The sequence below is a fragment of the Mesocricetus auratus genome, unplaced genomic scaffold, assembly GCF_017639785.1.
Source record: "Mesocricetus auratus isolate SY011 unplaced genomic scaffold, BCM_Maur_2.0 Super-Scaffold_100006, whole genome shotgun sequence".
NCBI classification, from domain to species: Eukaryota; Metazoa; Chordata; class Mammalia; order Rodentia; family Cricetidae; genus Mesocricetus; species Mesocricetus auratus.
Window position 1 is genome coordinate 73,481,207 of NW_024429190.1, and position 26,173 is coordinate 73,507,379.

Below are 26,173 nucleotides of genomic sequence, written 5' to 3' on the forward strand. Positions count from 1 at the left end.
CCAGGATGAAATGACAGACTTTAGAGATCCCCCCAAAGAGGGTCTCACCCTCCCTGGGGAATGATGTGGGGATTGGGTGGGGGACTGAAGGAGGTCTGGTGCAGGGACAAGGGAGGAGGGGTGGGAGAGGGAGCTGGGACTGACATGTGAAACATTCACGTTTCTAATTTAAATGAAAACATATATTGAGAAAAATAAAGTTCCCACATGGTTTGAACCTCTGGCTCACCTGGATGGAAAGTCTTCTCTTTAAGCCACCTTAGAATCACATTTCTAGACCTAATGTCACTTTAGAAAAAAATCAGTAGCCATATTTAGGTAACTAATGTCACAAGGGTAGTAGTTTTCAAAACTTTAACAAAAAGAACTGCTTAGGTCAGGTAAGCTTTCCATAGAAGGACAAAGTGTAGATATGTGACTTTGGGGTTATATGGTCTCTGCTACCACTTTAACACTGTGATTGCAGCAGAAAAAGGCCACAGTCCCTATATGGCTAGCATGGCCACAGTCCCTTAAATCTATATTTATGGTCACTGAAATTTGAAGTTAACATCATTTCTATATGGCATAAAATATAATTACTCTTTTGAGTTTTTCAACCTATTGCCTGTAGGTCACAGAAAACAAGAAACTGGCTAGATCTGACCACCCCTGACCATAAACAGAAGAAAGAAATATAAGCTGCTATCAATTACAGTTATGGAGGGCAGGGGTAGACAGCTCAAAAAGAGTGGGACAGTTTTGTACAGCTGTGATCATCACATTTTAAATTCTTCTGTAAGACGTTTTAATATCTTAAGGATCTGGCTGGCTGGTGAGAGGCAGACGCTCCCAAGGCTAGACAGGCCTGCAGGGAGGGAAGGTGAAGGGGACACCTGTCACAGTCACCAGCCAACCCCTAGTCTGTGTCACTGACCTTCTCCATCATCTAAATCCCACACAGCATTTCTCCTGTCTTAATCATCCCTGGGAACCTAAGGACCACCCCCAGTCCCCAGGAATTAGTGACTGACATTTTCCTTACCATGTTTTTCCTAAAGAAGCCTCCCTCTGGGGCAGGGCCTCTGTTTCTCTTCCATTTCTGCCTTCTGTACGTAGTGATTCCCATCTGGTCCCATGGGTGTGTTCTGTCCCCTTCTCTCAAGAAATGTAAGATCTCTTCCAATGGTGTTGGCTCTCCTATGTCATTACTCAGTCACTTCCGCCAACGTAAGTCTACAGGTACACATGAGACAAGGAAGCGTAGAGTCTACGCTGGATCCAGGACCTTGGCATTACAGGGGTCCCACTCCAGTCTTGTAGGTTGAAAAGCTTCAGGGAAACAAGATTCCCCAGGCTATCTGCAAGGGTACAAAGCTTGGGATGCTCTGGGAGTTTAAAGCCTGGGCTCTGGGTTAAAAGGCCTATTTTAACCCTGTGCTTCTCATTAGTTCTGTGGTCTTTGACAAATTATCATCAGGCTATACCCATTTCCTGTTGTGTACCTAAGGGTGGGAATGACAATGGCAGAATCTGTGCTTAAACTTGTTTTTGTTTTTGTTGTTTTGTTTTTCGAGACAGGGTTTCTCTGTATTGTTTTGGAGCCTGTCCTGGAACTCGCTTTGTAGACCAGGCTGGTCTCGAACTCACAGAGATCTGCCTGCCTCTGCCTCCCAGGTGCTGGGATTAAAGGCGTGCGCCACCAACGCCCAGCTTGCTTAAACATCTTACAAAGTGTCTGGGAAATGCTTGCTTGCTAGGATTTCTCTTTAGAACACAAATGCCCATCCATGCCCTACGACCACTCCTTCAGGAGTACACACATTTTGAACCAGTCAAATGACATATAGCAAAAGCCCACCCACCCAGACTCCACCTGCAAAAGCAAAGAAAGACGCCACAACTCTTGGCTGCAGAGTGTAAAATGTATTGACGTTGTAAAGGGACGACGTGGAGACCGCTGAGGCCTGTTCAGACGATGCACACCAAAGACATGCTGCTTCTCAAGGCGGGGCCGGAAAGGTCAAGGGACATGGCTGGGGCTGGGACTTGGCATTGTGCATTTTCATCAGCTGGGCTCGCTACTCTAAAGTTTCTCCTAGAGTACACAGAATGGCTGCTTGCAGAGCAACTACAGGCCTATTTAGATGGTAACAAGGCAAACTAGTTCACAATTAGATTGATCATAGATTAACAGCATCCTGCTTTTCGTTTGGTTTGTTCACTGCTTTGGGGGAAGAGGCAGCTTTTCCAATTTTACTCCTTGTTTACATGTTTTAGTCACCAACAGACTCCAGAAAACAATGAAAAATAAGTTAGTTAAACAAAACAATTGTGGTTATGTCGTGGATTTTTCCCCCAAGACCCTTAATATCAGATCATTTACATTTATGGGGGTGGGGGTGACAGCACGGCTTTTGCCATGGGGCATTATGGGAAACTAAGTAACAACAGAAACAAAAACTACTGAAAAATGCATCTATAGAACACAGTGGTCAGTTGTAAATGGCTCAGAAGGGCCAAGAAAACACCGTCCTTCCAGCAGGATGGGCAGTCCAACAGCGCCAAACTCTGCTTTGTTTTTTTGCTTTTTTTTTTTCCTAGTGGCTTTTTTCCTACCACAGTGTTGCGCTTCATTATTATATTAAATAACTTATATGGGCAAGGAGGAGTGTGCCAACCAGCAGCCAACTCAGATCCTCGGAGGAAGAGGAAGAGGAAGAGGAGATGCTCAGCGCTGCACACGCTAGGGGAAGAGCATCTGCAGCAGGTATCCACCCAGTCTCGGCCCTCACCGGAACAGTGCTCAAGCAGACGGCTGGGATCCAAACTGTGTGTATGTCGGGGGAGTGTCCCCTCCCTCCTCTCCCCTTTTCATTTAAATTAACAAAGAAACATGGGCTTCCATAGAGCCAGCACTCAGCTGGGTAAGTTCCATTAGCAGCAAATGTTCAAGCAAAAAAACGAAAAAATAAACCACACACACAGACAAAAGAAAACTCCATCCAGGTGCACAGCTGTGATTCACGTGGAAATTCCAGGAGATGAATCATGTGCCGGGCCGGGACTTTCAGAGGCTTCTTTCTTTCTCAAGTGTCTTCAGTGAACATTTCAGTCTCAAAAATCCATCTGTCAGCTGTAGGAAATGGGTTTTCCATCTGCTCTGCAGTTGGGCTTGCTTAAAGGGTCTGCCCGATTGTTCTTAGTACTAGATCCCAGAAAACAAGGGCCACGCCCTCCAGGGGCTGTTTGATGCAGCAGCAGCAACAGAAGCAGTAGCAGCAGCTCCCATAGGTTAAACTCTGCCCAACAAGCTGGACCTGCAAGGCAGAAGGCAGAGGACCACTCGCATTGACTACATTGTCTTGGTTCATGCTCATCTCTCCTCTATTTTAAATGTATTTTTACACAGTTGAAACGACAGGGTGGGAATCATGGACTGGAGTCTTAGTAGTTTGCTAGCCCCTTAGAGAGTTGTTAATGGAGACAGCCAAGCATTGCTTGAGCAGTTTTATGTTAAAATAAAAAACAAACAACTTCAATGACAAGTGCCATACACAGGTTTATGTCTTAGGTAGGGCTTTGGTTGCTGTGATAAGACACGATGATGATGAGCAGTTTGGGGGGAAAGGGTTTATTAATGGCTGCCACTTCCACATCACAGGCCATCATCAAAGGGAGACAGGGCAAGCACCTGGAGGTCAGACTTTGCTCCGGAGGAAACAGAAGAGGGCTGCTTACTGGCTTATTCCTCATGGTTTGCCCAGCCTACTTTCTTATAGCATGCAGGACCATCTGCCCAGGGCTGGCCCGGCCCACACAGCCCCTCTCATATCAATCACCAATCGAGAAAACTCATCACGGGCCAATCAGGTGGGGGCATTTTCTCGATTAGGTTTCTGCTTCCAAAATTATTCTAATTTGTGTCAAGTTGACTTAAAACTTCCCAGCACAGTTTACTTAGCAGATACAGGCAACTTTTACAATGTTCTATGACACCTGAAGGTAAACAGTAGGTGATAAGAAAGGTGCCTGTCCTCGGATGTGGACTCTCATCTGCACTGATGTGTCTGAATCCGGGAACAGTGGGAAAAGCGTCCATGGACAAGCAGCTCGAAGCTTCAAAGCAAACATGCAGATGAGTTTCCAGGCAGGAACTGTCATTCTAAAGTTTTCTGTCATGGTTTTATAGGAACCCAATTTCTTGTTTTTATCCTTTTTATGGTTTCCAGGCTGTGGCCAGCGCCTGCAATGTCCTGACATCATTCAACCATAACAAGGGCTGAGGAGCAATGGAGTTCAAGTGTCTAGGGCAGGAGCAGCCATGGGAGCGTGCCCTTAGCTCACTCTCAGGTGGACTATACAGTAGCTGTGAAAGAAGCACACACACACACACACACACACACACCAACATGCGGCTGGTGACAAGAGAGTTAAGAGTGTCTGAGAAGTGTGTGTTCAAGAGCAGTTTCTGCCTAGGGAAGGGGCAGTGGAGCGAAGCCATGATGCCAGTTCTGGGAAAGGCAGAGCCGATGGTTGAGATATGAAGAGGAAACTGTTCTTGGGCTTCCTCAGAAGACAGTTTTAACACAGAAACCAGTCTTAAACCAAAGAACGCCTCCCACAGCAACTGAGGGCCATAGCAGCAGTGGCGCCTGTACTATTGTTATTCTGGTGGCGGGGTCATGCCTGATAGCCCAGGCTGGCCTCAGACTCACTCTGTAGGTCAGGCTAGCCTCAATCTTGTGATTCTTTTACCTCAGCCTCCCAAGAGCTAAGATTCTAGGGGTGTGGCAACACTCCTGGCTTGCAATCCTCAAATGCACCCTGACCAGACAAATACTATTACTGAACATTTTTGAGCTGATATGACTGTGAACAGATTCCTGCAGCCATGTCTGAATTCAGTTAGCACATCACGTTTCTAATTCCGCCACTAAACTCTTTGGCTGTATTAACTCTTTTGAGTACCATATACTGTGTGTATAGTATACAGAGTGATGTGGAGAGACTATGCAATTCAGACTTTCTTGTCAGGCCTTCGATTTATAGCCCAACTACTGCTTGCAACAGAGCAGGACAACTGTAAAAGAATTATGGGGAGGCTTGGGTTTTTAAAGTATATCTGGATTCCACATGTAATTTAGATACTGAATATCTTGCAGAATTGAAATGATCTCTTTAAATTTACAAAAAAAAAGTTATTGCAGCAAGGTTTTAGACATTTGGAGTCTAACCAAAGGCCATGTTTGCTCAAAAAAATAAAAATAAAAGAGGGTGACTACAAACAAGAAACATGGAAGGCAAAGTTCACCCTAACATATAAATTAAAGCAATAATTCGCAACTTTTCCTTTGATCTTCTGAGATAGCATGGAGCCCTTGCTGCCCCTAACTCTCGGTTCCCCTTGCTTCAGCCTCCTGAGGACCGAGGTGGTGATATTCCACAGATTTTTATCTACTTCCCTGGGTGCCCTGAACACTCTCTGGTCATCCTGGATCCCATTATGTTCTGGCTGGTTTTACCTTACATGCTGAAAATAAGGGCGCTAGTAAATATGTTTGAAAGTAGAATAGCAAAAGTTTTATTTTGCTTTGTTTCTTTAAAAACAGATAACTCAACTGATTATATTTTAAATCCAGATTCTCTCTCTCTCTATTAAACGGGGGTGAGGGTGGGGTGGGAGGGCTGATATCTGATTGTTAAGTGATAACCCACCTTTAAGTGACCTTAATTTCAACAAGTATTTTTGTTGGTGCCACACCCAAATAGAATTTTAAGATTAGAATTATTCAACAATAAAGTCTGAACTCTTAAACCAAGGAAAATAAGTTTTTAAAAATGTGTTTTACTGTACCACGGGGTAATCTCAATTCCATATTCTATTACATAGTAGGGGAAGAACTGCAGGCATGGCATTATCTGCTAGTGTAAAATAAATAAATAAAAAGCAATAAAACTAGATGATTGCATAAGAATCCCAAGTTACAAAACTGAAGATAAGACTCTGCCAACTTGAGTGGGTAGGCAGGGCCCTCCCACGCAAGTCACATATATGGCTTTCTTGAGCTGAAACCGACATTTCTGACTCACCTTAAAGACTTCCATCTGTCCTTCTCTATATTATTTTCAGGGCCTTCACTCTCGTATGAAGCCAAGTAGAGAGCTACAATCAACCAAAGGAAAGAATGTGTTATGAGTGGAGCCTTCTCCTCATACCTTAACCCCACAGGTAGGAAGAGCTGCTCGACTTGAGCCTACCCTCCAGCACACCCTTCAGATACTGGGTGAGGAGTCATGAAAAACACAGGACTGCACTTTGCTTCTGATGGGCCATCTCAACAAAACCCCAGGGCTCTACGCTGAGAAGGCACTCAATTAACCAAGAATTCAGGAGGCAAAAAGCTTTCAATGCAAACCATACAGTGCTGTTGAAGCATTCAGATTTATATTCTTTACAAAGGAAAGGGTCATGGCTCTTTCTTGGCACCCTCCACACTTTAATAAAACTCAGGTGTGGGTTGTTTAAACGAGAAAGAAAACCATCTTAAAATTGTAAAAGTTGTTGGTAATCTTATTTATAGAGACGGGAACAGTCAAGTACCCTCACCCCCCACCCCAACACACTATGAGTATATAGCAATTCAGTAGAGTAAGATTCCAGGTCTCCTACAAACTCTACTGGTAAATTTTCCTGTGCAGAACCAATCATTTTTCCTGCCTCCATTGCCCGGTGCTCTGACAGTCAAGACTTTTCACAACTCTCTGAAATACTCTTCAATAGCTTTCCACTTATGCTCATCACTTTGCACAATAGGCATTGGGAGGGATGCTCAAATGTACTGTGTTTGGCTGATTAAAACATTTCAGGGGTAAATCATGAGACTTTCCATGCAACAGAGAAAAAAGGGTGGATCAGCTCAAAGGTCTGGCTTCATCCATGAGAGGCAACCAAGTACAGCATTTATACACAGGATTTGGGGATATTCGGGGCAGGTTTGAGCTGAAGGACTTACCGTCTTCACTGAACACAGGCACTGAGAGCAGGTACTGTATGACCTTCCGGTCGCGCTCAAATGGACACTCCACCTGTTTCCATGTCATAAACTCACTCACTTGTTTGGCCAGTTCCCAAAATTTCTGGAAGAAAGAGAATTAAAGAGTTTTAGGGCAATTGTTAAGAATGAACGGGCTTGCAAGATAATAATTCCATTGAAGTGCACCCAGTTTTGGAACTCCAGAATCATCGTCTCTTCTTTATTTAACAAATACAGTATTTGCTAGCTAGGGAGGTTCAGATTTACTCGCAGTCCCTCAAGTGACAGTGCTGATAGGGCTGGCATGGCTACTATGCTACTCAGTGGTGTTCATTCAAGAAGAACCTGTATCAAATTGATACTTACAGGGAACCCAGGACTTTATGTGAATTCATACCCACACCTAAACCATCCAAAGACTACAGTGTCTTTAAATTATGTCCTACTTTGTATTTAACCCTTTAGAAATGGACTTGAAATGTGTCCCAGTTAAGGTTATGTGCACAAAGAATTCAGGGGAGGGAACTGTGCTTGGAGCACAGGAGAATCACCAACTTCCATGTGGAATCTCATTGTGTGTTTTGTCACAGCCAGAATAGAATAGTTCCCTCCCATCAAAGGAAATGAAAATTGAAACTGGCTTATATCAGTAGCTCGGGATACACAAGGGAAGAGGGTGATAGTCTAGACAGTATCTCTTCCACACTGATAACAAGTACAGAGAAAAAAACTAATAACTATCAGGAGATGGGCACTTTGTAAGTTTGCACTCTGGTAACTGTGTATACCCAAATGCCCCTCCCTGAAGGAGTTTAACATCCACCCACACTGAGCAGTAGCTTGTGGGCTCCGGCCTTCCTTCTTCCCTAATTCTACATCAGCTTTGGATGAAATAATTAGTTTCAACTATTCCATAATAGGCCCCTATGCATGCATTGTACGTGTGCCAGCACACACACACACACACACACATACACACACACACACACACACACACACACACACATACACACACACATTAGCATGGTTTCCCTAGAATAAAAGCAATTGGAAACTCCTGCCCAAGATCTCATAGGAGAATTCAGAGTAATGCTTCCTGGAATGCCAACTGCTCACTTACTTCACGATGAATGGGGAACACAGCAGTAGGGGAAGAGCAAGCTTGTTCCGAGCCATGAGTCTGCCTTGCTGCTGGCCGGGCCACTGAGGAACAACCCTCTCCCACTCCTCTGTGCCTGCTCCTCTTTCAGTTTTGTAGTTTGTGAGACAGGCTCTCACTATGTCACACTGGCTGCTCTGAAATCCACTATGAAGATCAAACTGGCCTCAAACTTGAGGTGATCCTCCTGCCTCTGCCTCATAAGTGCTGAGATTATGGGCCTGTGCCACCGTCCCCGATTCTTCCTCTAGATACTGTACCCTACTTTATTACACTTACCTCAAAGTTGACGTGGCCATTTGGAAGACGGTTGGCACAACCCTCGTTGAGAAAATAAATATCTTTGATTAAGAGGCTGAAGAATGGTATCACAATCTAGGAAGAAAAAGATTCAGGGTTGTCTGGGTAAATAACACATTTAACCTCTTGTTACACATAGAAGCAATTAATGAACAATGTTAGCTTGGATTATGTGGAAGGCCACAATGAATGAGGGCACATTGTTTTGTACACTCTACACTACAACACTTGCTACCTTACACAGCTTAGTCCATGATACAAATGTCATCAATATCCAAACAGAGTAGGAACTAACAGTATTGTCACATGGATGGGTGGATGGATACTTTCCGTACAGTTTTTCCTATTTTCTTCAATATTTAACTTGATAAAATTTAAAGGTTCTTGCCAACATGAAAATACATGAAAGAACTCCATTCATTTTTGTGACCCCAAATTATGGTAAAGTCTTAAAGGCAGGCACCCATCCCCTAGCTTGCTCCCTTTGTCATCATTTAGACATCTACATTTTAGTTGAAGTTTGTTGTTTTCTTTCTTCTTTTTGTTTTTGTAGTTGTTCTTGTTTTGTATTTTATCCTTGAAGCCATTGCTCAAGATAACTTGACAACTGAAGGTTTTAAGCAACAGTTGCTACAATTTCCTGTTGAAGAAGCCTGGCTGTGTGAGAGAACAAGTCAGTACCTGCTGTCCTGGAAAAGCCCCTTGGGAGGACTTGGCACCACCATCTGATGCAAGACAGATGCACCATAGGTAAGGGAGGGGTAGAATGTGTGAATTAAAATTAAAGACTGTTCAAAAAGCAGTACGCTTCTCTAATGATACTTTCTTGGCCTTGATCCCTCGGTTTGAAGGGGTGGTACTTAGCTAGTTTAACCTAAAGGAGTTAAACTTTAGAAGTATCCTAAGTCTGACCATGCCCATCACAAACTGAGATCAAAGTTCAGACACAGTAATTTTTTTCTCAAATGCAATGTACTTGAATCAAAAAAGTTCTGCAAGATAAATAATACATCAAACAGATTTTGGGGAAATTCTGAAAAGCCCAAGATCAGGTCTTTGAAGTCTCCTAAGCTTATGACTCATGAATGTGAAAACAAACGTTTTGGCTCACAAACAAACAGTAGGCATTAACTCACTTCTAGGGAGAAATTCTGATTTTCCCCCTGAAGGCATCTTCAAAAGGCCAAAACACCTTTCAAATTTTTTTGTTTCATTGATCTCTGAGAATAATCAAATTTATCTTCAGGTTCTTAGCACCCCCAACTATCTTTTATTTGCTCTTGTCTGTGAAGGCCCTAAAGCAGGATTAGTAGTGTGTGTGTGTGTGTGTGTGTGTGTGTGTGTGTGTGTGAGAGAGAGAGAGAGAGAGAGAGAGAGAGTGTGTGTGTGTGTGTGTGTGTGTGTGTATGTGTACTTCCTTCTCCCTCTGATGTTACGAGCTATCATTGCACAGTGCTAGAACTAAGAGCAAGACAGATTTGAACACTGCCTCTTCCAAGGAAGTCTTATGGCTGGGAAGTGCTGCCTTATAAACTCCATCAGACATTTGAAAAACTGAATCTACAGATGGCTAGTAATAAAAGCTAGGGGTTGGCTGAAGGTAAGGGTTTTGTTTATGGGTTTTGTTTTGTCTTAAATATATGTGTTGTTATTTTTGGTATGGTCTAGGAGACACATACCTTACATTTTTAAGTGGCTGGGAGAGGGCATCAAAATAATGACTTCAGGGTACATAAAAAAATCCTATGAAATTTAAATGACGGTGGCCACGGAGTTTCACAGGAGCATGGCCATGCTCATCCATCTAGACACTGGCTGGGTCTGCTTTCTGCCACTACCCAAGTTGAGTGTGCTCTTAGAAGGCAATAAACACACATCACTCTCTCACAGCCCCAGGCAAAAGGAGACATAACGAAAATCAAGAAGTAGTAGTTTACAGTGCAGCAGCTTTTAAGCAAGAAATTTCTGTGCAGCTCCAGTCCTTGGGGCTGGGCTGTGAGTCTCATGTACCATCTTGGATTGGTACTTAGACTAACTTCTCAGTTCTTGTCATGGCCTATAAACCATGGGAGGCAGAATGGTTCCTTCTGTGAAGTTTGCACTCAGTGTGCCTACAAAATGCTCTGCCTCCAGGAACATGACAACACAGCCAGCCTCTCTCGGGACACTTGGCTGCTCTGTTTCTCACACTAATGAAAGCTCCCACCAGCTTTGCACAATGAATTGAAGTGAAGAGGAGAAGAAAATAGGAACTCCAGATTGTTGTGAGGTAAATAAAGAGAGTAAGTCTTGATTCTGTTAGGTCTTGACACTATCATTAATGGGAAAACTTCTCACGTAGCCATGTATAAAATAGCATATATAAGGCAGGATCATAAATTTCTGAGCTGCCCTCAAGCTTACTATGTAGTCAAGGATAACCTCAAACTTCTCTAATTCTCCTGAGTGCTGGGATTTCAGGCATGCACCACCTCGTGTGGGTTTATGTAGTGCTGGGGACTAAGCTCCACTATTTTTGTGCATCCCAGCCAAGGACTCTACCAAATCTACATCATAAATTTCCCCTTCAAAAATATTCTGAATTCTGGGGCTAGAGAGATGGCTCAGCAGTTAAGAACACTGGCTGATCTTCTAGGGGTCCTGAGTTCAATTCCCAGCACCCACATGGTGGCTCACAACCATCTATAATGGGATCTGATGCCCTCCTCTGTCATGTAGGCATACATATAAACAGAGCAACTCATGTACATATGCATGGAATACACATATATATTCTGAATTCATTTGGGTCCGGTAATCTCAGCTACTAGGGAGGTTAAGGTTGGAGGATTACAAGCTGAAGGCCTGCCTGAGCTACTTAGTGAGATTCTTTCTCCAAAACAAAACAAAACAAAACAAAACAGATAAACTATCTGTGGGTATAGTATAGTTGAATGGTAGAGAGCTCGCCTGGTAGGCATAAAGCCCAGGTCCATTCCCTGGTCCTGTAAAAGTCAAATACTCATGATTCAGAGTCACTTAAGAACTCCTGTGTGAAAGAAAGACTTGATTTTCTCCATAGGTACCTGGAAATGTGCCGTTCTGACCACACAAACTTGAGATTTGAGAAAGATCAAAGGCCATTACTCAACATGTGCTGCCAAGAAGACTACAAAGGGGGACATTGCTTTGCAGTACGGTACTCTCTCGGCTCAAAAGAAGGAAAATCATCTCATTTTTTAATAAAAGATAGATTTGAGCAGACATGTTTTTATTTTTTATCTTCTGAGCCCAATTATGAGAAAACAAAGCAGTGTACTTCTTCAAACGGTTGTGGTAGTGCTAGTTTTATCGGCTACAGGGTACAGTCTATATACATTTACATACAACTGGCTTTTAAAGAATTTACTGGGTGATATAAAGTGTAAATATCTAGGTTTGTTTTCTTTTCTGGGAACAGCTGGTGAAGTTGCACAAGTGACATCTCTTGGTGGGTGATGACAGAGCAGCAGCCCTTTAACACGCAGGACTCCATACCCTGCCTCCCTACCTCACTGAGGGCCATGTGGTGAGATGTAACTTGGTCTCACAGCCGCCAGGCATCCTTCATTTCAGGATGCTGGGGTCCTCCCACACATCTGCTCCTCTCCGGAAACCTAACCCACTTCAGATTAGCTCTTTCCAGCAAAATATAAAAACTTAAAAAATTCTCAGGCAACTGGAAATTTCATCATTTAAAGATCAAAGTTAATACATTGGGCAGTGCTTCTCAGACCTCATCAGAGCCAATATTTCAGTTATGGCAGAAGAACTATCGCAAGTTTAGGAGTGTTCACCTTAGTTCCTTAAGCCTGGTGATACGGTGGGGATATGACTTAGAAGCTGGGGAATATTTTAATCCTGTTTTCCCAAACTGGTTGATAATCCTGTTTAACACGGGGACAGAATTCAAACAGACGATAGCTGTCACTAAGAAATCAGCATTAGCTGTTTATCATAACCGAACATTTACTTCTCAAACAGCAAGGTGGACAATGTGTCCTTCCTCTGTGAGGAACTGAGACAGAAATGAGCCAATGGGACCCTCAGAGTCCAGAACTCTGCAGATCCAGGGTGGTGCTAATGAGTAGGAGACAGGAAAGGATCATTCATTTTTTAGAAATTGCCCCTGTATTTTTCATGCCACCTACATATCCAATTAGTAACAGCAGGCCTAATGTTATAGCAACTAACCTACTTTCTGAGAATAAATGACTTAACTGTGGGAGGTAAGCTAATTCATTTGAAAGAAAAGGTTACATTAAGCTACTTTATGCAGAACTTAAATGTCTTTTCCCCATTAAACCAAATTACACTCTAATGCTATTAGTCACCTTATCATGTGACTTAGTTTTATGGCCTAAAATACAACTAAGACACACTACAGAACACATCAAAAATATAATGATGCAAGTAATATAGTAATATGCAATTGCAAAATTTGCATTCCACGTCTCTTCTCTTTGTCCACAGCTCAACATTGCTCTATGTTCCCCTTCCTCGTGTGCCAAGGGATGTTTATAAACACCTCTCTTAGATCTGAGCTGGTAAAAACAGCCCCAGGGAGTAGTTCACATCAAGTCAGTGTAAAACATGGCAAGTCTATAACAAGTAGTATACACTTTTCACAGCCTACCTTCTCTCTGCTACTGTGTGCAGTTAGGGACCTTTGTGCTGCCCCTCGGAGAGCTGTTCTGTAGTTGTAGAAATTGCTTGAAGGGTCCATCTGATGCTGTAGAAAGACAATGTTATTAACCACTCAATTCTCTACTGCCGACATTTACAAGATCATGCCTTTAACTCTACACACACACACACACACACACACACACACACACACACACAAAAACAACCCTAGTGTTACAGGGGAAGGGCTGTTCGAGTTAACTAAATTTGCTCAAAGAGTGGTGAATGAATATTTTAAGGCAATGAGGATACTGTAGAGAAGCGCACAAGGCCAACTGGGATGTAGACCTCTCTACTGTTCAGAACTCTGGGTCTACTCTGACATACAAAATTACTCGACTGTGAAGCCGGCGTCTTCCATCAATCACTCCCAAATGACCACCTCTGTTCCTAAAAGAACCAACATTAGGCCCAGTGTATGTTGCCCTACTCCAGTTAGAATCCCTCTCCTACCTCTGAATCTCAACACCTTTTCCTTTTATGGTACTATCTGATCAAGAAGCAGCATCACATAGTGGAATCCCATCTGGGTGCCTTGCTATCCTGCCTAGGCTGCCCTAAAACTCATAATCCTCCTGCCTCAGCCTCCTAAGTGCTGAGATCACAGGCATGCTCTCTCCATTCAACTCTAAAACATTACTTCCACATACCTCAAGAATGTCAAACTTGGCAGTCTTCACTTTGGCCCAAGTTTTTTTTAGTCTCGAGACCGGGCTCATATTCATACCAGCTTCCCGTTTAAAAATGGACATGAAAAGAAGAAAATGGAAATAGGGATGTAAGCATCAATAATTGAGTTCTGCAACTAGCGGTAACAGCCTCAAGTTTTACAACATTTCCTTGCAAGCTTTCCTCAGCTTAGCAGCGGCAGAGCCGTGAACAGGGCTGAGCGCATTTCTTGGGGAAGACAGCAAACATTTTAGGGTGAACAGGCCATATGTGGACCACATGAGCAATCGTGGTAAATACAAAAACAAATGGCCATGGCTGCAACCCATCAGCACTTTATGTGTAGATGCTACGTCTTATGCTTTGTTTGTTTGGTGTTAGTTTGCTGAGGCGAGGCCTCATGGGGTTCTGACTGGATTTACTTGGCTCTGTGGTCAAGACATAGATTGTAGAACCTCCTCCTTCATATTCTACGCGTTAATGTGAAAGGCAGGAGACTCTATACTTGACTAGATGCCAAAGACTGAATTTATGTATTATTCGTATGTTAGAAATTCTTTTTATTTTCATTTTTCTCAATCATTTTAACATATTAGATCTCTAGTTAGCTCATTGGTCATTAAATAAACAAGACAGTGGGTGACTCGGCCACAGGTTGTCATTGAGGACCTGTTTTCTGTCACCTAACATACCATCCATGTTTTGCATATATCTTCTCCCATACCCACTAGACATTGCTGTAATAATAAGCTAAGTTCCAGGGTTGTGGAATTTTCTCAATGCCATCTGCCTGCTCCAGTAACAGATATCATACACTGCCTCTCCCAAGGAGAACATACAAACTACAGCTACTTGGTAAGACACTACAGTGGAAAGGGGTTCACATGAACCTAAATGAGTATACAAATTCATTTCATGACATCAGTGTTTCTGTGTTTAATAGCAAGAAGAGATTTCTAACTGAGGAAAAACACAGGCACGTACACAGATCTTAAATGTACAACCAGGTAAGTTTTATAGGTGTACAAGGTTATATACCTCCACTCCAATCAAGTTATGACAGAACATCCTATCATCCATAAAGCTCGACTGGACCTCTTCTGGTCAGTTTCCACCCACTCCCCGCCCAGAGAATTCACAACTATGGACAAGGGTCAGACATTCCCTGGCTTTGTCTGTTCTAGAACTTGGCATGAGTGGACTCACACTGCACATACTCTTCTCCCGCCTGCCCTGATGAAGGCTCAGCACAAGGATTGTGAAATTTATCCAGGTTATATATGTTTCAGTGATTCACTGTTATTGCTCAAAAGCATATATTGTATAACAGTCTCTTCAGTCATTTACTTGCAAATGGGCATTTGGGCTCTTTCCAAGCCGGGGCTATTAGGATTAAAGCTTCACTTAGCACAAATCTTTCTGTAGATGTACTCACTTTTGATGGGGGCAAAAATACCAGTGTTGGAATTTCTGGATTACAGGGTAGGTTTAGGATTAGCTTTATAAGAAACTTTCAGTTATTAAAGCAGTAGAACTATCTAAAACTCCCACTGTCCCTGTACATGCATTTATTCCAGGTGCTCCTTACTCTGAACAATATTTGGTACAACTAATTTTGATTATTTTAAGTTATTTTCCTGTATAAGATGTCCCTTCACTATGACTTCATTTCATTTCTGGTGATACACTTAATATCCCCAGCTATTTATCTTGTGTGGCTACGTGGTTCTGTTTAGATTATGGATATATGTAATTAGTACTTTCTCCAATACTATGGTTTTTTGTGGCATTTTCAGATTGATGGGCAAAGAAAACTAAGCAATCCTCTGTCACTGAGGCTATCTGCTTTCTAACCCTGGACTTAGATGGTCACTGTCCACTATCTCCTTTCCTTTTCTTTCTTTCCTTCCTTCTTTCTTTCCTTCTCTGTTTATTTCTTCATTCCTTCCTTCCTTTCTTTCTCTACTTTTTTTATGTACACTGGGTTTTGCCTGAATGTATGTCTATATGAGGGTGACCAATCGCTGGAGTTACAGACAGTGTGATCTGCCATGTGGGTGCTGGGAATTGAACCCTGGTCCTTTAGAAGAGCAACCAGTGCTCTTAACTGCTGAGTCATCCCTCCAGCCCCTCTGTCCTCTGTTGATGGAGTCAAACATAGTGTTTTTATAGGGGAAGACAAAAAGGTGGGTGATGCAGAGACAAAATGGAATAAGGGATTAGTGAAAAGATTTATCAGGAGAAATATTAATAAACCAAATTAGGAAGATTCTCTAGCTTCAAAATGACCAACTCTTCCTTTTCTTTTAAGCAAATATGTACTGAGCACCTAAAGCATGGAAGATGGCCATCAAGTTTTAAGACAGAGTCACAAAGATTTGCCATTGTCTATGTTAAAAAAATGAGTAGAGAGAACCATGCTGTTGGTCATTACGATCCCCGAGATCCACTGGAGAGTCCTGGTAGACTTCAAGTGTGAGAGCTGCAGCTGTTTGCAGAAGCATGAGCAGTTGGAAACATTTGGTTTCTTAGGTCATCCCTCAGGCTAATGCTGACAAAATGATAGCATTTAATCTCAGGCCCCATAATGCTTGGTATGCAAGCTGTCAAAATACCTCTAGAAATCCTTTATTTAGACAACTATGTCACTCATCAGTTTTGTTTTGTTTTCCTGTGTAGCCCTGACTGTCCTGGAACTTCTGCTGTAGACCAGGTTGGCCTAGAACTCGCAGAGATCCGCCTGCCTCTGCCTCCTGAGTGCTAGGATTAAAGGTGTGCACCACCACAGCCAGGCTCATTCATTAGCTTTTACAGATGGATGTTTAAGGGAGGATAAATGACATGAGGTATTCAATGATCAGGCTTACTAAGGAAAGGGGATACTCATTTGCACCAGTTCGGCTCCTTAAAGCATTCTGAATGCTCTGAATTAACTCTAGAGTAGAAAGAACACGGTTTTCACAAAAGATTTTCCACTGATACATTTCGCAAGCCCCCTAAAGTAGTGTTCTCACAAAAACACTCACAGATTATTGCCATCAAGGAATTGAAGTTCCCAATGTTGAAACACTCTCGAGCCACATCGATGAAATATTCAATCATCCTTGCTCTGTGTTTCTTCTTCACTGGCTGCAAGGAAAAAAGGAAAATGATCAGGCAGGCAGCAACCCAGCACATGGGACCAACAGAGAGACAGTAAGCAGGAAAGATCGATTTGCAGGGGGCAAAATGCATTGTCTCACCATGCAGATTTCTGTAGCAACCAAGTAGCTTAGGCGATTGAACCACTCTACATAGGCTTCTAGATTTCTCGTTTTCTTCCGTTCACTGTAGCAAGTCTACAGAGAAAGCAATGTGGACAGATGAGGTCTGGGAATACACGCTGATGCACTCACGGAAGTACCCTTCCCTCCCTTCCAAAAAACTACATTACTCTTGGGTGGCATGTGCCCTCAGACCCTCAATTCCAAAGAAGGATTGGCTGGTGAGTTTTAACTGTCACTTGTCACAGGCTAGAATCACATGGGAAGACAGTCTTAGTGGGGAATTATCTAAATCGGGTTGGTCCGTGAGCAAGTTTGTGGGAGACTGTCTTGATTGTTAATGGATGGAGGAAAGCCCTGCCCACTGAGGGTGGCACTCGTTTCCCTAGGCAACAGTCTGAGGAGTGAAAGCTGACTGCAACATAGCAAAGGAAGGGAGTAATTAAACTGGCCTGGCTGCACTTAACTTCATTCTACTCCATGTTTTCTTTTTCCTTTAAAGATAAAAGTTTTATTTTTGAGGAACATGTTGCTGTACATTTTTTTTAGAGAAAGCAACATAAGAAAGCCTTCATCCTAGGAATAAATAAGGGCATAAGACATCTCCTTAAATGATGGTGTGTTTTTCTTTCTGCTCTTGACTGTGTGGTGTGACTGGCTGCTTGGATCTCAACCTTGACTTTCCCTCAATGGTATTCTGGAATCTGGAAGTGTGAGACAAACAAGCCCCTTCTCCCTCAGTGACTTATGCCTGGGTATTATATCACAGCAATGTAAATGTAACTAGACAGGGGCCGCATGCTCAAAGAGGATGCAAATACCAATTGCTACCAACGCGGCGAGGGGAGCCTGAGAGCACGGGGCTGGAAACGTCACGCTGTCATTAAGACAGGAGACGAAACGCTGGAGCCCATTTACCCGAAGAGAAATGAAAGTCTTACTCTCTTGAATAGGATGACTGACACACTATTCAAAGGCAGAAATTGATCTTATCCTGGAGCTCAAGGCCATGCTTGAAGACGTTCATTAACCCCTCTTTCCTTCCTTTCAGAAGACATAAACAAAGAAGTCCACTAGCTTCCTACTGAAAAACAGACTCTTCACTTCCCATACTGAGTGTAACTAGTCTAAGGCCGGAAACAGCTGTTGCCTCGTCTCCCCGAGGGACTTATCAGTAGGTGAAGGAGCCACAGAGAGCCTAACAATTCAAAATGCTTCGAGAGGTCACTCTAGAAGGAAGAAAAAAAACCTGTGCATGTGTTCACGAAATGTATAATGTAGGTCCAGTACCATGTCCTTTTTGTGTGCTTTGCCATGATGACGTCATAAGGGACTAACTTATGGCAAGGGACCAGGTCAGCCAGAGCTCAGTTGGGCAAGCTGGAAGTACATCCTGTCTCCCCTTCCCCTGTGGTTGCTGCTCAACCACAGGCAAGCTGTTCTCTTTGATTTTCTTTCTGGCTTAACCTGCTAAAACCATTATGCTTTTATCATCTACCTTCATCGCCACAAACACTTATATCTTGCCAGGAAGGGCTTATTAAAATCCCCAATGAGGAGGAAGTGATGGAATAAGACTATTGTACAGGCACTCAGAGACCCAGCCCAAGAAAACTGCAATGAATCACACACAGCTAATGAAAAACACAAAACAAACAACTTGACCCCAATTACCTTATCGTTGTCCAAAGGGTCCTTCTGCACGAACGCCTGAACAAATTCTTCTGGCCCAATGTAATTGAGTCTCTCCTGAAATAAAAGCCAGCAATATTAAAGAAAATGAGAAGAAGCAGATGGTCACTTCCTCCCATCAATTTTGGCAGCAGCCCCAAGCAGTTAGCCCTAAATACTTTCTTCATCTTCAGAATGTGAAAGGAGGCAATGTTTCATAAGACAGATGAAGAATGAAGAGTTACAGGAAAATAATGAGAGGCAGAAGACAGAGAAGGTCAACAAACTCTGCCTTTCTGTCTTGTTTAGTATGTGCTTATGAGTAAATTCCCAGGATATCATAAACATCCATATTCAAATGCCCAAACAAACATGCTTCAGCTGTTTTGTGGACTGTTTCCCTTTTGAGTTATTCTGACCTCTATCAGCAAGCACAGTCTCGTTGCCAAAGCAAACTAATCTGTGGCCGCCGAGGGCAAAGGCGATAGGGCCTTACCAGCTCAATGTGAGTCAGCTGCTGGGCCAACGTGTAAGGGTCACTGCAGACCGTCATGATGTCCCGCTGTATGGACTGTGGCTTGGTCTTCAGAACGGTGAGCCGGTCTGTGGCTGTGGAGCTGAGTTTTGCCAGGACTTCCTCATACTGGCTGAGGGCGGCGAGCTTTCGGATGAGGCACTGCATCATCTGCTGGACATTCTTCCGGTATGTCTGCTAGGAAGTAAATGAAGAATGACACTCCTGCCCTGCATATTGTTTTCCAGCATCGTGTGACCTCAGACACACCGTCTTCAAACGCTTTGAGCTCTATCCGCTTCGAGGAGACCCATACGCAGCAAGTGTTTGAAACCCTACGTTTACTGGATTGCTCTCGTAGGATGCTTTGGAAAATATAATTCAGGCTGGGCCTTGAAAACACCTCAGAAACGTCAGGTTAGCTGTGGCGGGCAATCATTGTGATGGATGCTCCACACAATGCAGTGAGACTGTACCAGTTTGTACCTGTTTGCTTCCGCTAGGCTAAACCACAGGGGTCTCACAGCAGATCCCTTTATAGCCACCGGCATGGCTCCTCCATTCCGACCATTTCCAGCCTCATTCTGCTAGGTGCATGAAGGTGCATGACGAGAATGCGCCATTACGTTCCACTCCCCTTCCTGACTTTCACATCTAAAGTGGGACTGTACATTCACTTTTGTTTTCTGACCTTGATTTGTGCCCACTTTCCCCCCATTTCGTGAGTCGACATCGATGCTCACAGTCACTGTCACCTGGTGGTTCTCGCCACAATGTTACTATCAGATGCCACCTTGTTAATGATTTCATCATGCTATGCTCATGACACTTACAAAAAGTTGATTTCAGAAGTATTTCCTGTGTCGTGGGTAAGAATCAACTCCTTGCATTCTAAAATGCTTGTTAAGGCAAGGAATGACATCCTAGTCCGTCCATCCATCCATCCATCCATCCATCCATCCATCCATCCATCATCCATCCATCCCTACCCCCTTCCTCGATCCTTCCTTTGGGTATACTTATTTGATATGGCATTGTTGCTCTTGTCTTCCTTTTCTGGCCCCAAACTACTAACAGCAACTGTCCTTCTAGGTAAATTACGAATGCTCGTGTTAACAGGAGGAATGCAGGCTGACTCAATGCCAGCTGGGCACTTAAGCTGGCAATCCCAAGGAGACTACTCATGCAGCAGGTCTGTACTTATGCCTCACAGACTTTTTTTAAAGGTGCCAGTACCATCTGCCAAGACTAGCAATTTGAACATTGTAAATCTAAAAAGTATAAAAATTAACTATTGTTCTAATTTGGCTTAAAGGCTTAGAGTATGTTTAAAACACACACACACACACACACACACACACAGTAAGGAAATTACAGGTCTGAAAATGGCTAATTCTCAAGTCGGCAGGGGTTAAAAGCAATCCCACCTTCTCCATCTTTTTTCCTCTCTACATGGCAATGATAGTCAAACAGGCTCTTATATATGCCCATTATATAACCTTTGTTTTTCTCTACACTCACAGAATAAGAAGAGCATGAGGACTGGGAGTTCAAAGCCATCCTCAGCTCTGTAGTGTTTGGAACCAGTCCCCACCCACCCAATCCCCACAAAAATCTCTAGGACTCACGTTAGTGTTGGTAATCTACTTATCACTCAAAGAAAATGTGTCCTCCTTTGGTACCCAAACCAGTCATGGCTAAGTAATGTGCTACTTCATTCCCACCCCAGCCTCTTCCTTAGGAACACCGAGATACAGTAAAACTAACTTCAGTCTTCTCTACCAAATGTCCTCATAAAAGCCCACATGAGTGTTCCCACTGCTTCTTAACACTATGCAAATTGTTCCCAACATATCACTCTTCTGGAGACACTTCAGCTACCTCACGTACCATCCTGAGTAGAAAACACGTTACAAGGTTGCATTTTTACATTCACTAAAGCCTTTTTGCAAGAGTAGCCCACAACTGGCATGACTAAAATATGAAGCACAGTGTGGTGTGGGTAAGGGACATATTGGTCAATTTATTTTTTTTTCTAAGAAGAATCCAAAGGTTTCTAAGAAAAACTTAAATTTTCCACCATTTCTATGGGTGTGTGTACCCATACAAGGATGTACATAGATACATACATGCCAAGGAGGCATTCTGGGAGGATATTCACAAAACTGACAACACCTGTCGATGTTTAAAGAAGTAGGATTGCTATTTTTACTTTGATTGCTACACTACTTGATTGATTGCAAATAAAGTGAAAGCCTACCCAGTGGTACTTCTTGGATACCATATGTATGAGGCATGTGTAGGAAATTTCTCTTTCACTTGGGAAAGCAGAAACTCATCTTTAAAATGCCCACTATTTTACGTCCTGCATGAGCCATTTCTACATCTCACACCTCACCTCTTCCTTCTCTGGGTCTCTGACACAAGAGACTTCGGTAGAAATGGCCACTTTTCTTCAGGTCACCACCTGAAGGTCCCAGCAGGGTAGCAGCGGGCAAAAGAAAGGGCTGAGTAGGGACAGCCTGCAGTCTTGGTCCCCCATGGAGGATGTCCGACTGCGCAGGAGTGAGGACAGCCTGGGCAGCACGCTGAGAGTGAACCTCAGGTGATTCCAACAGGCAGCAATGGGTAGGAAGCAGAGCTCGCCTTCAGGTCTATCAGGTGAAAGATCAGTGTTCTCCACTACAAAATATTCTTTTCAGGGAGGGGTGGAGGAATTGTCACTAGTCACTAGCGAGCAAAAGCAATAGCAAGACATTATTCGAGAAAGGACACCATGGGGCATATTGATATTGGTGTGTGGAGAGAGAAAGATGGAGGGAGGGGGTACTGTGACCCTTTTCAAAGGCTCCTGCCTTCATCTGATTCCATTTGAGAAACCAGGTTCTGTGTAGTTAAGCATGCTTCCTCACTGAGTCATGCATTGCTAAATATGTACTTATTCTTTTTTATAACTTCAGTTGCCAGAGACAGTAATTACCTGGCAAATAAAGACAGAAGTTCTTATTATAGAGACCAGCCCCTTAAGGAAGAGAAAATTGCATTCTATCCTCTCCAGTCATTTGTCATGCAATTCAATCATTAGTTTCATTTCATGTTTCTTCCAGGCGAGTCCTAATAAACCACTTTATTTGGGGCAAATCCCCCAGGGGAGAAGCATATTAAGCCAAATTATGCGCAATTGTCCTAGCAGATTCTGAAGAACCCGACCAAGTCATATACAGGGCACACCTGGGTTCATCTGGTGCCAAAAACACTTCCCTGAAGTCAGAGGCAAGAAGCAACAGGCCTCAGTTCAAACCCAGACTCCTTCCACTGGGAGGAATAATGGCTCCCCATTCTCGTAATTGACTCCTTTGTTCATTCGTTCACTTCTTCTTTCCTTCGTTCATCCGTTCAAATGCTATGAGAACCAAATACCAGCCAGACATTCAGATGGGAGCTAAAGATGCCAGGGTGAACGAAGTGGGGATAACCTAAAGTTCAGCGGAGCAGCCAACGACTAAGTGTAGATCCTAGAGTCTAATGAAACAGAAGGCACAAAAGTCAAGGATGGGAGGAGCTGTGGCTAGAGTTGCGGGAGTTCTCTCTGAGAAGAGAGGTGTAACACGATAGGAAGGAGACAGCCAAGACAACAAATGCAGCAGGAGCCTCCACCACATTAACACAAGGCAGTTAGTGTCATGATTTACGGTGATGGGAAGGGAGTTAGGAATTTCATGGATAAGCCAGAGCACACTCGCTGCAAGCAACTGTCATGTGTGGACCCAATTCCTAAATTCTGTTTTGTTTTGTTTTTGTTGTTTTTGTCAAGACAGGGTTTCTCTGTATTGTTTTGGAGGCTGTCCTGGAACTCGCTTGTAGACCAAGCCTGGCCTCGAACTCACATAAATCTACTGCCTCCCGAGTGCTGGGGTTAAAGGCTTGCACCACCACCACCCCGGCTCCAGTTCCTAGATTCTGGATAAAAGGCAGCTTCCTGTGAAGCTCTGGCCAATCACGACAGGCATAGCTTCCACGTACCCAACCAAGTTCAGTGTATTCCTAGGTAAATCTTATTTCCCTAGTAACACTTTCATGCCCTATCATCCTCAAAGTCAGCTGACCTTCCCATGGTGTGGAAAGAATAGTTTATTAACCCAAGGCTGTCTGACCAGAAGGCTTGACCTTGTTTAGAAAGAGCAGATCTCAACTGGCAAACAAATAGAATGGATCACCATCTTTGATTTCCATGAAAAGAAAGACCAAAAGCCATCAATACAGCATTTTCAAATCACTGTATTTTATCTTAAGAAAGAAAGAAAGAAAAAAAAAACTCAAGTGTTCTTTTTGGGAAGAAACAAGTCATGGCTTCTAACTTCTACCTCTAAAAAAGCAACAGAGAAAAATTAGCCAGCAGTATCAACAGCTCCCTATAATATAATTGAACTAAAATGAAAAGTTGATTGTGACTCAGGTCCTGGCCTTCAGATAAGAAACAGCCCCAGGATGGTACTCCTCCTTTGACCAGTTTGTCACAAACCAAAGCCAGCGAGTCAGCACTGACCCTGCCAAGCAGCCCGTCCCAGTCATCCACAATAGAGTGAGTACAGCTCGGTGGCAGTGGTGGACTCTCACCTCTGTGGGTGCTCCTTCCCAGGGGAAGCAGCTAAGACAGGCTGATGGACAAGAAGACTGTACACTTACAACCGGCAGGGGCTCCACACGATGTCACAAAGCCACAGCGAAAGCCTTAACTCCTGAGTTGAATGCCACCCAAGACAGCTGCGAGCCGGGTGTTCCTAATTTCACTGATCTCAGCTTAGGAAGATGACAGTGTGAGTGTTCACATGACTCAGGACAGGAGTCTTGAGCTCTTACCCCTGCAGCACCAAGCTGAGAGAACCCTTTTTTGGGAGCTGTCATGGAGGGACGGAACAGTGTGACAAAGGGAAGGACAGCCCTGCACTGCCAGGTACTTCGGCTACCTTTCACCCGGTGACAGTGTTACATGGTGCCACATTTGTTCCCAAACACTTATCTGCCACAAAGAAACTACAAACATGTCCTTGTCCAGCAAGCCTCAACATACCAAGTTAGCCCTCTGGGCCTGCTTCAGATAACCTCGAACGTGTTGGAGCTGATTAACGACTGTCATCAAAGGCTCGGTTGACAGAAGTGATATTTATGGAGGATGACCTAAGAGACCTGCTTTAAATCCCCACTGGTTCTAGGTGCTGGCCTTGAATCAACTTCCAGCACCACTTGGATTGTTCCCTTCCTGCATGCCACCCCCAAGCCCAGACACCCCAGCCGCGAGAATTACCTTTGCTTAGCAAGGAGTGTTCACTGTAAACACTATAAAAGAGCAAGCTAAGCCTCCTTTGTGAAATCCCTCCTAAGAAGGCTTTGTCTTCTGTGGATTTTGTTGTATCCATCATGACCCTGCCTTATGTATGCCCGGCAAATGTTCTACCAGCCCCAAGTGCCTAAGTTTTTCATCTAATGCCTGGAATCCCTAGTATGCCTTTTCCCTCCCCTGAAAATGACGTGATCAACTGTGTTTCCCTTTAATCTGGGATGGACCAATCACAGCAGACCTTTCCTGCTGCTATCGCTCTCAACACTGGCATATGTGTTTCCCCTCCACCGTCTGGACTGTCTATCTCTACTTACGAGTTTTTAATATACTATTTAGTTATATCTACTATAAGTGTAGGCAGACACGCAGAGAGAAGAGTTAATATGTGAGCTGGGTCAAACCTTTGTAGAAGAGAGACTGACGTGAAATAACATCAAGATGCACCACCTAGCATCATGAGTCAACATGAACACAGCCAGAAACAACAACATAAAACTCGAGATCCCACTCATTTGAAGTGGGATGGAATAATCCTTCCCCACGTGACACACTAATATTAATATATGCTATGTAGAGGCTGTCCGAAGGCAAAACAAGAAGGCAGCACTGAGTTTGGGGGCAGCTCAGCCCCACTTTCCACCCAAGCTCCGTCGGGAAACTCCCCTGACTTTACGAAGCTCCCGTGACCAACCTCCTCGCCGCTGGCCATCCTGTGCGCCAGGTCTTTCAGATTTCTCATCATTCTCTCATCCCGGAAGTCATAAGGAAATGTTTCCGTCCACTCTGTCAGGAGTTGCAGAATTTTAGGTGTAATTTTTCTCATCTGGTTCTAGGGAGAAAAAGAAATCTAAGTCAGATATCCACCACCACGGTCTACATTAAACCAATAACCACATAACCGTGCCGCGGACTAAGTTGCAGTGCTGCGCATTCTCTGCATAGGAGCAACAGCTGCAGCTACCTCCGCATCAACACCAGGCGCAGTTAGCAATGGCAGGACGGAGGGGCCTTCTGTGACTGCTACGCTGCGCTTTGGTTTATTTTACTTTGCGGTGCCGGGGACCTTACACATTGCAGGCAAGCATTCCATCACTGAACCATTGCAGTAGCCCTATAGCAGTCCCAATGCCATATGCGTGGCCATTATGCCATTTAGGCACATCAGCCTGGGGCTAAGCTAGGGACCCTTGGAAATCAGCATCACAAAATCTAGGCCAGAGCTAGCAGACCTAGTAATAATAATAATAATAATAATAATAATAAAACAACCTTAAACTCAAGCGTTGCATTACCTTGTCACTATCCCCTTCACTCAGCCGCTGGTGCTCAACACACAAGTGGCAGACTTTGGCCATTAGCTCGTAAGGATGCATGAATAACCGAGAGCTGAGCAGGAAGGTGAATATGTATGTTCTCTGCAGAAAGAGAAAGCAAGTCGTCACGGTTACACTCTCTCTGAATCTGTACCATCCCTGCATGTCATCCAAGTTAAGAGGCATAAGATAATTCTCCTTCATCGTCACTGTATCTTTCCCC

General features: G+C 43.7%; 1 protein-coding gene across 4 annotated transcripts in view; it reads right to left on the minus strand.

The window, feature by feature from the left end:
* Positions 1–1,890: 1,890 nt before the first annotated feature.
* The window catches only part of Rasgef1b (RasGEF domain family member 1B), a 498,748-nt gene continuing 474,465 nt past the window's right edge, over positions 1,891–26,173 (minus strand). For 3 of the 4 annotated variants that reach the window (XM_040747470.1, XM_040747472.1, XM_040747473.1), the window contains 12 exons: positions 25,930–26,052; positions 25,329–25,466; positions 19,279–19,494; positions 18,786–18,860; positions 17,091–17,186; positions 16,875–16,977; positions 13,830–13,909; positions 13,130–13,225; positions 8,455–8,550; positions 6,996–7,119; positions 6,073–6,145; positions 1,891–3,299 (listed from right to left, as the gene is read on the minus strand). In XM_040747470.1, the coding sequence (XP_040603404.1) occupies positions 3,275–3,299; positions 6,073–6,145; positions 6,996–7,119; positions 8,455–8,550; positions 13,130–13,225; positions 13,830–13,909; positions 16,875–16,977; positions 17,091–17,186; positions 18,786–18,860; positions 19,279–19,494; positions 25,329–25,466; positions 25,930–26,052 (1,245 nt within the window). In that variant the 3' untranslated portion in view covers positions 1,891–3,274. The remainder of the gene's footprint in view (positions 3,300–6,072; positions 6,146–6,995; positions 7,120–8,454; positions 8,551–13,129; positions 13,226–13,829; positions 13,910–16,874; positions 16,978–17,090; positions 17,187–18,785; positions 18,861–19,278; positions 19,495–25,328; positions 25,467–25,929; positions 26,053–26,173) is intronic. The other variant, XM_040747469.1, reaches the window with a different exon arrangement.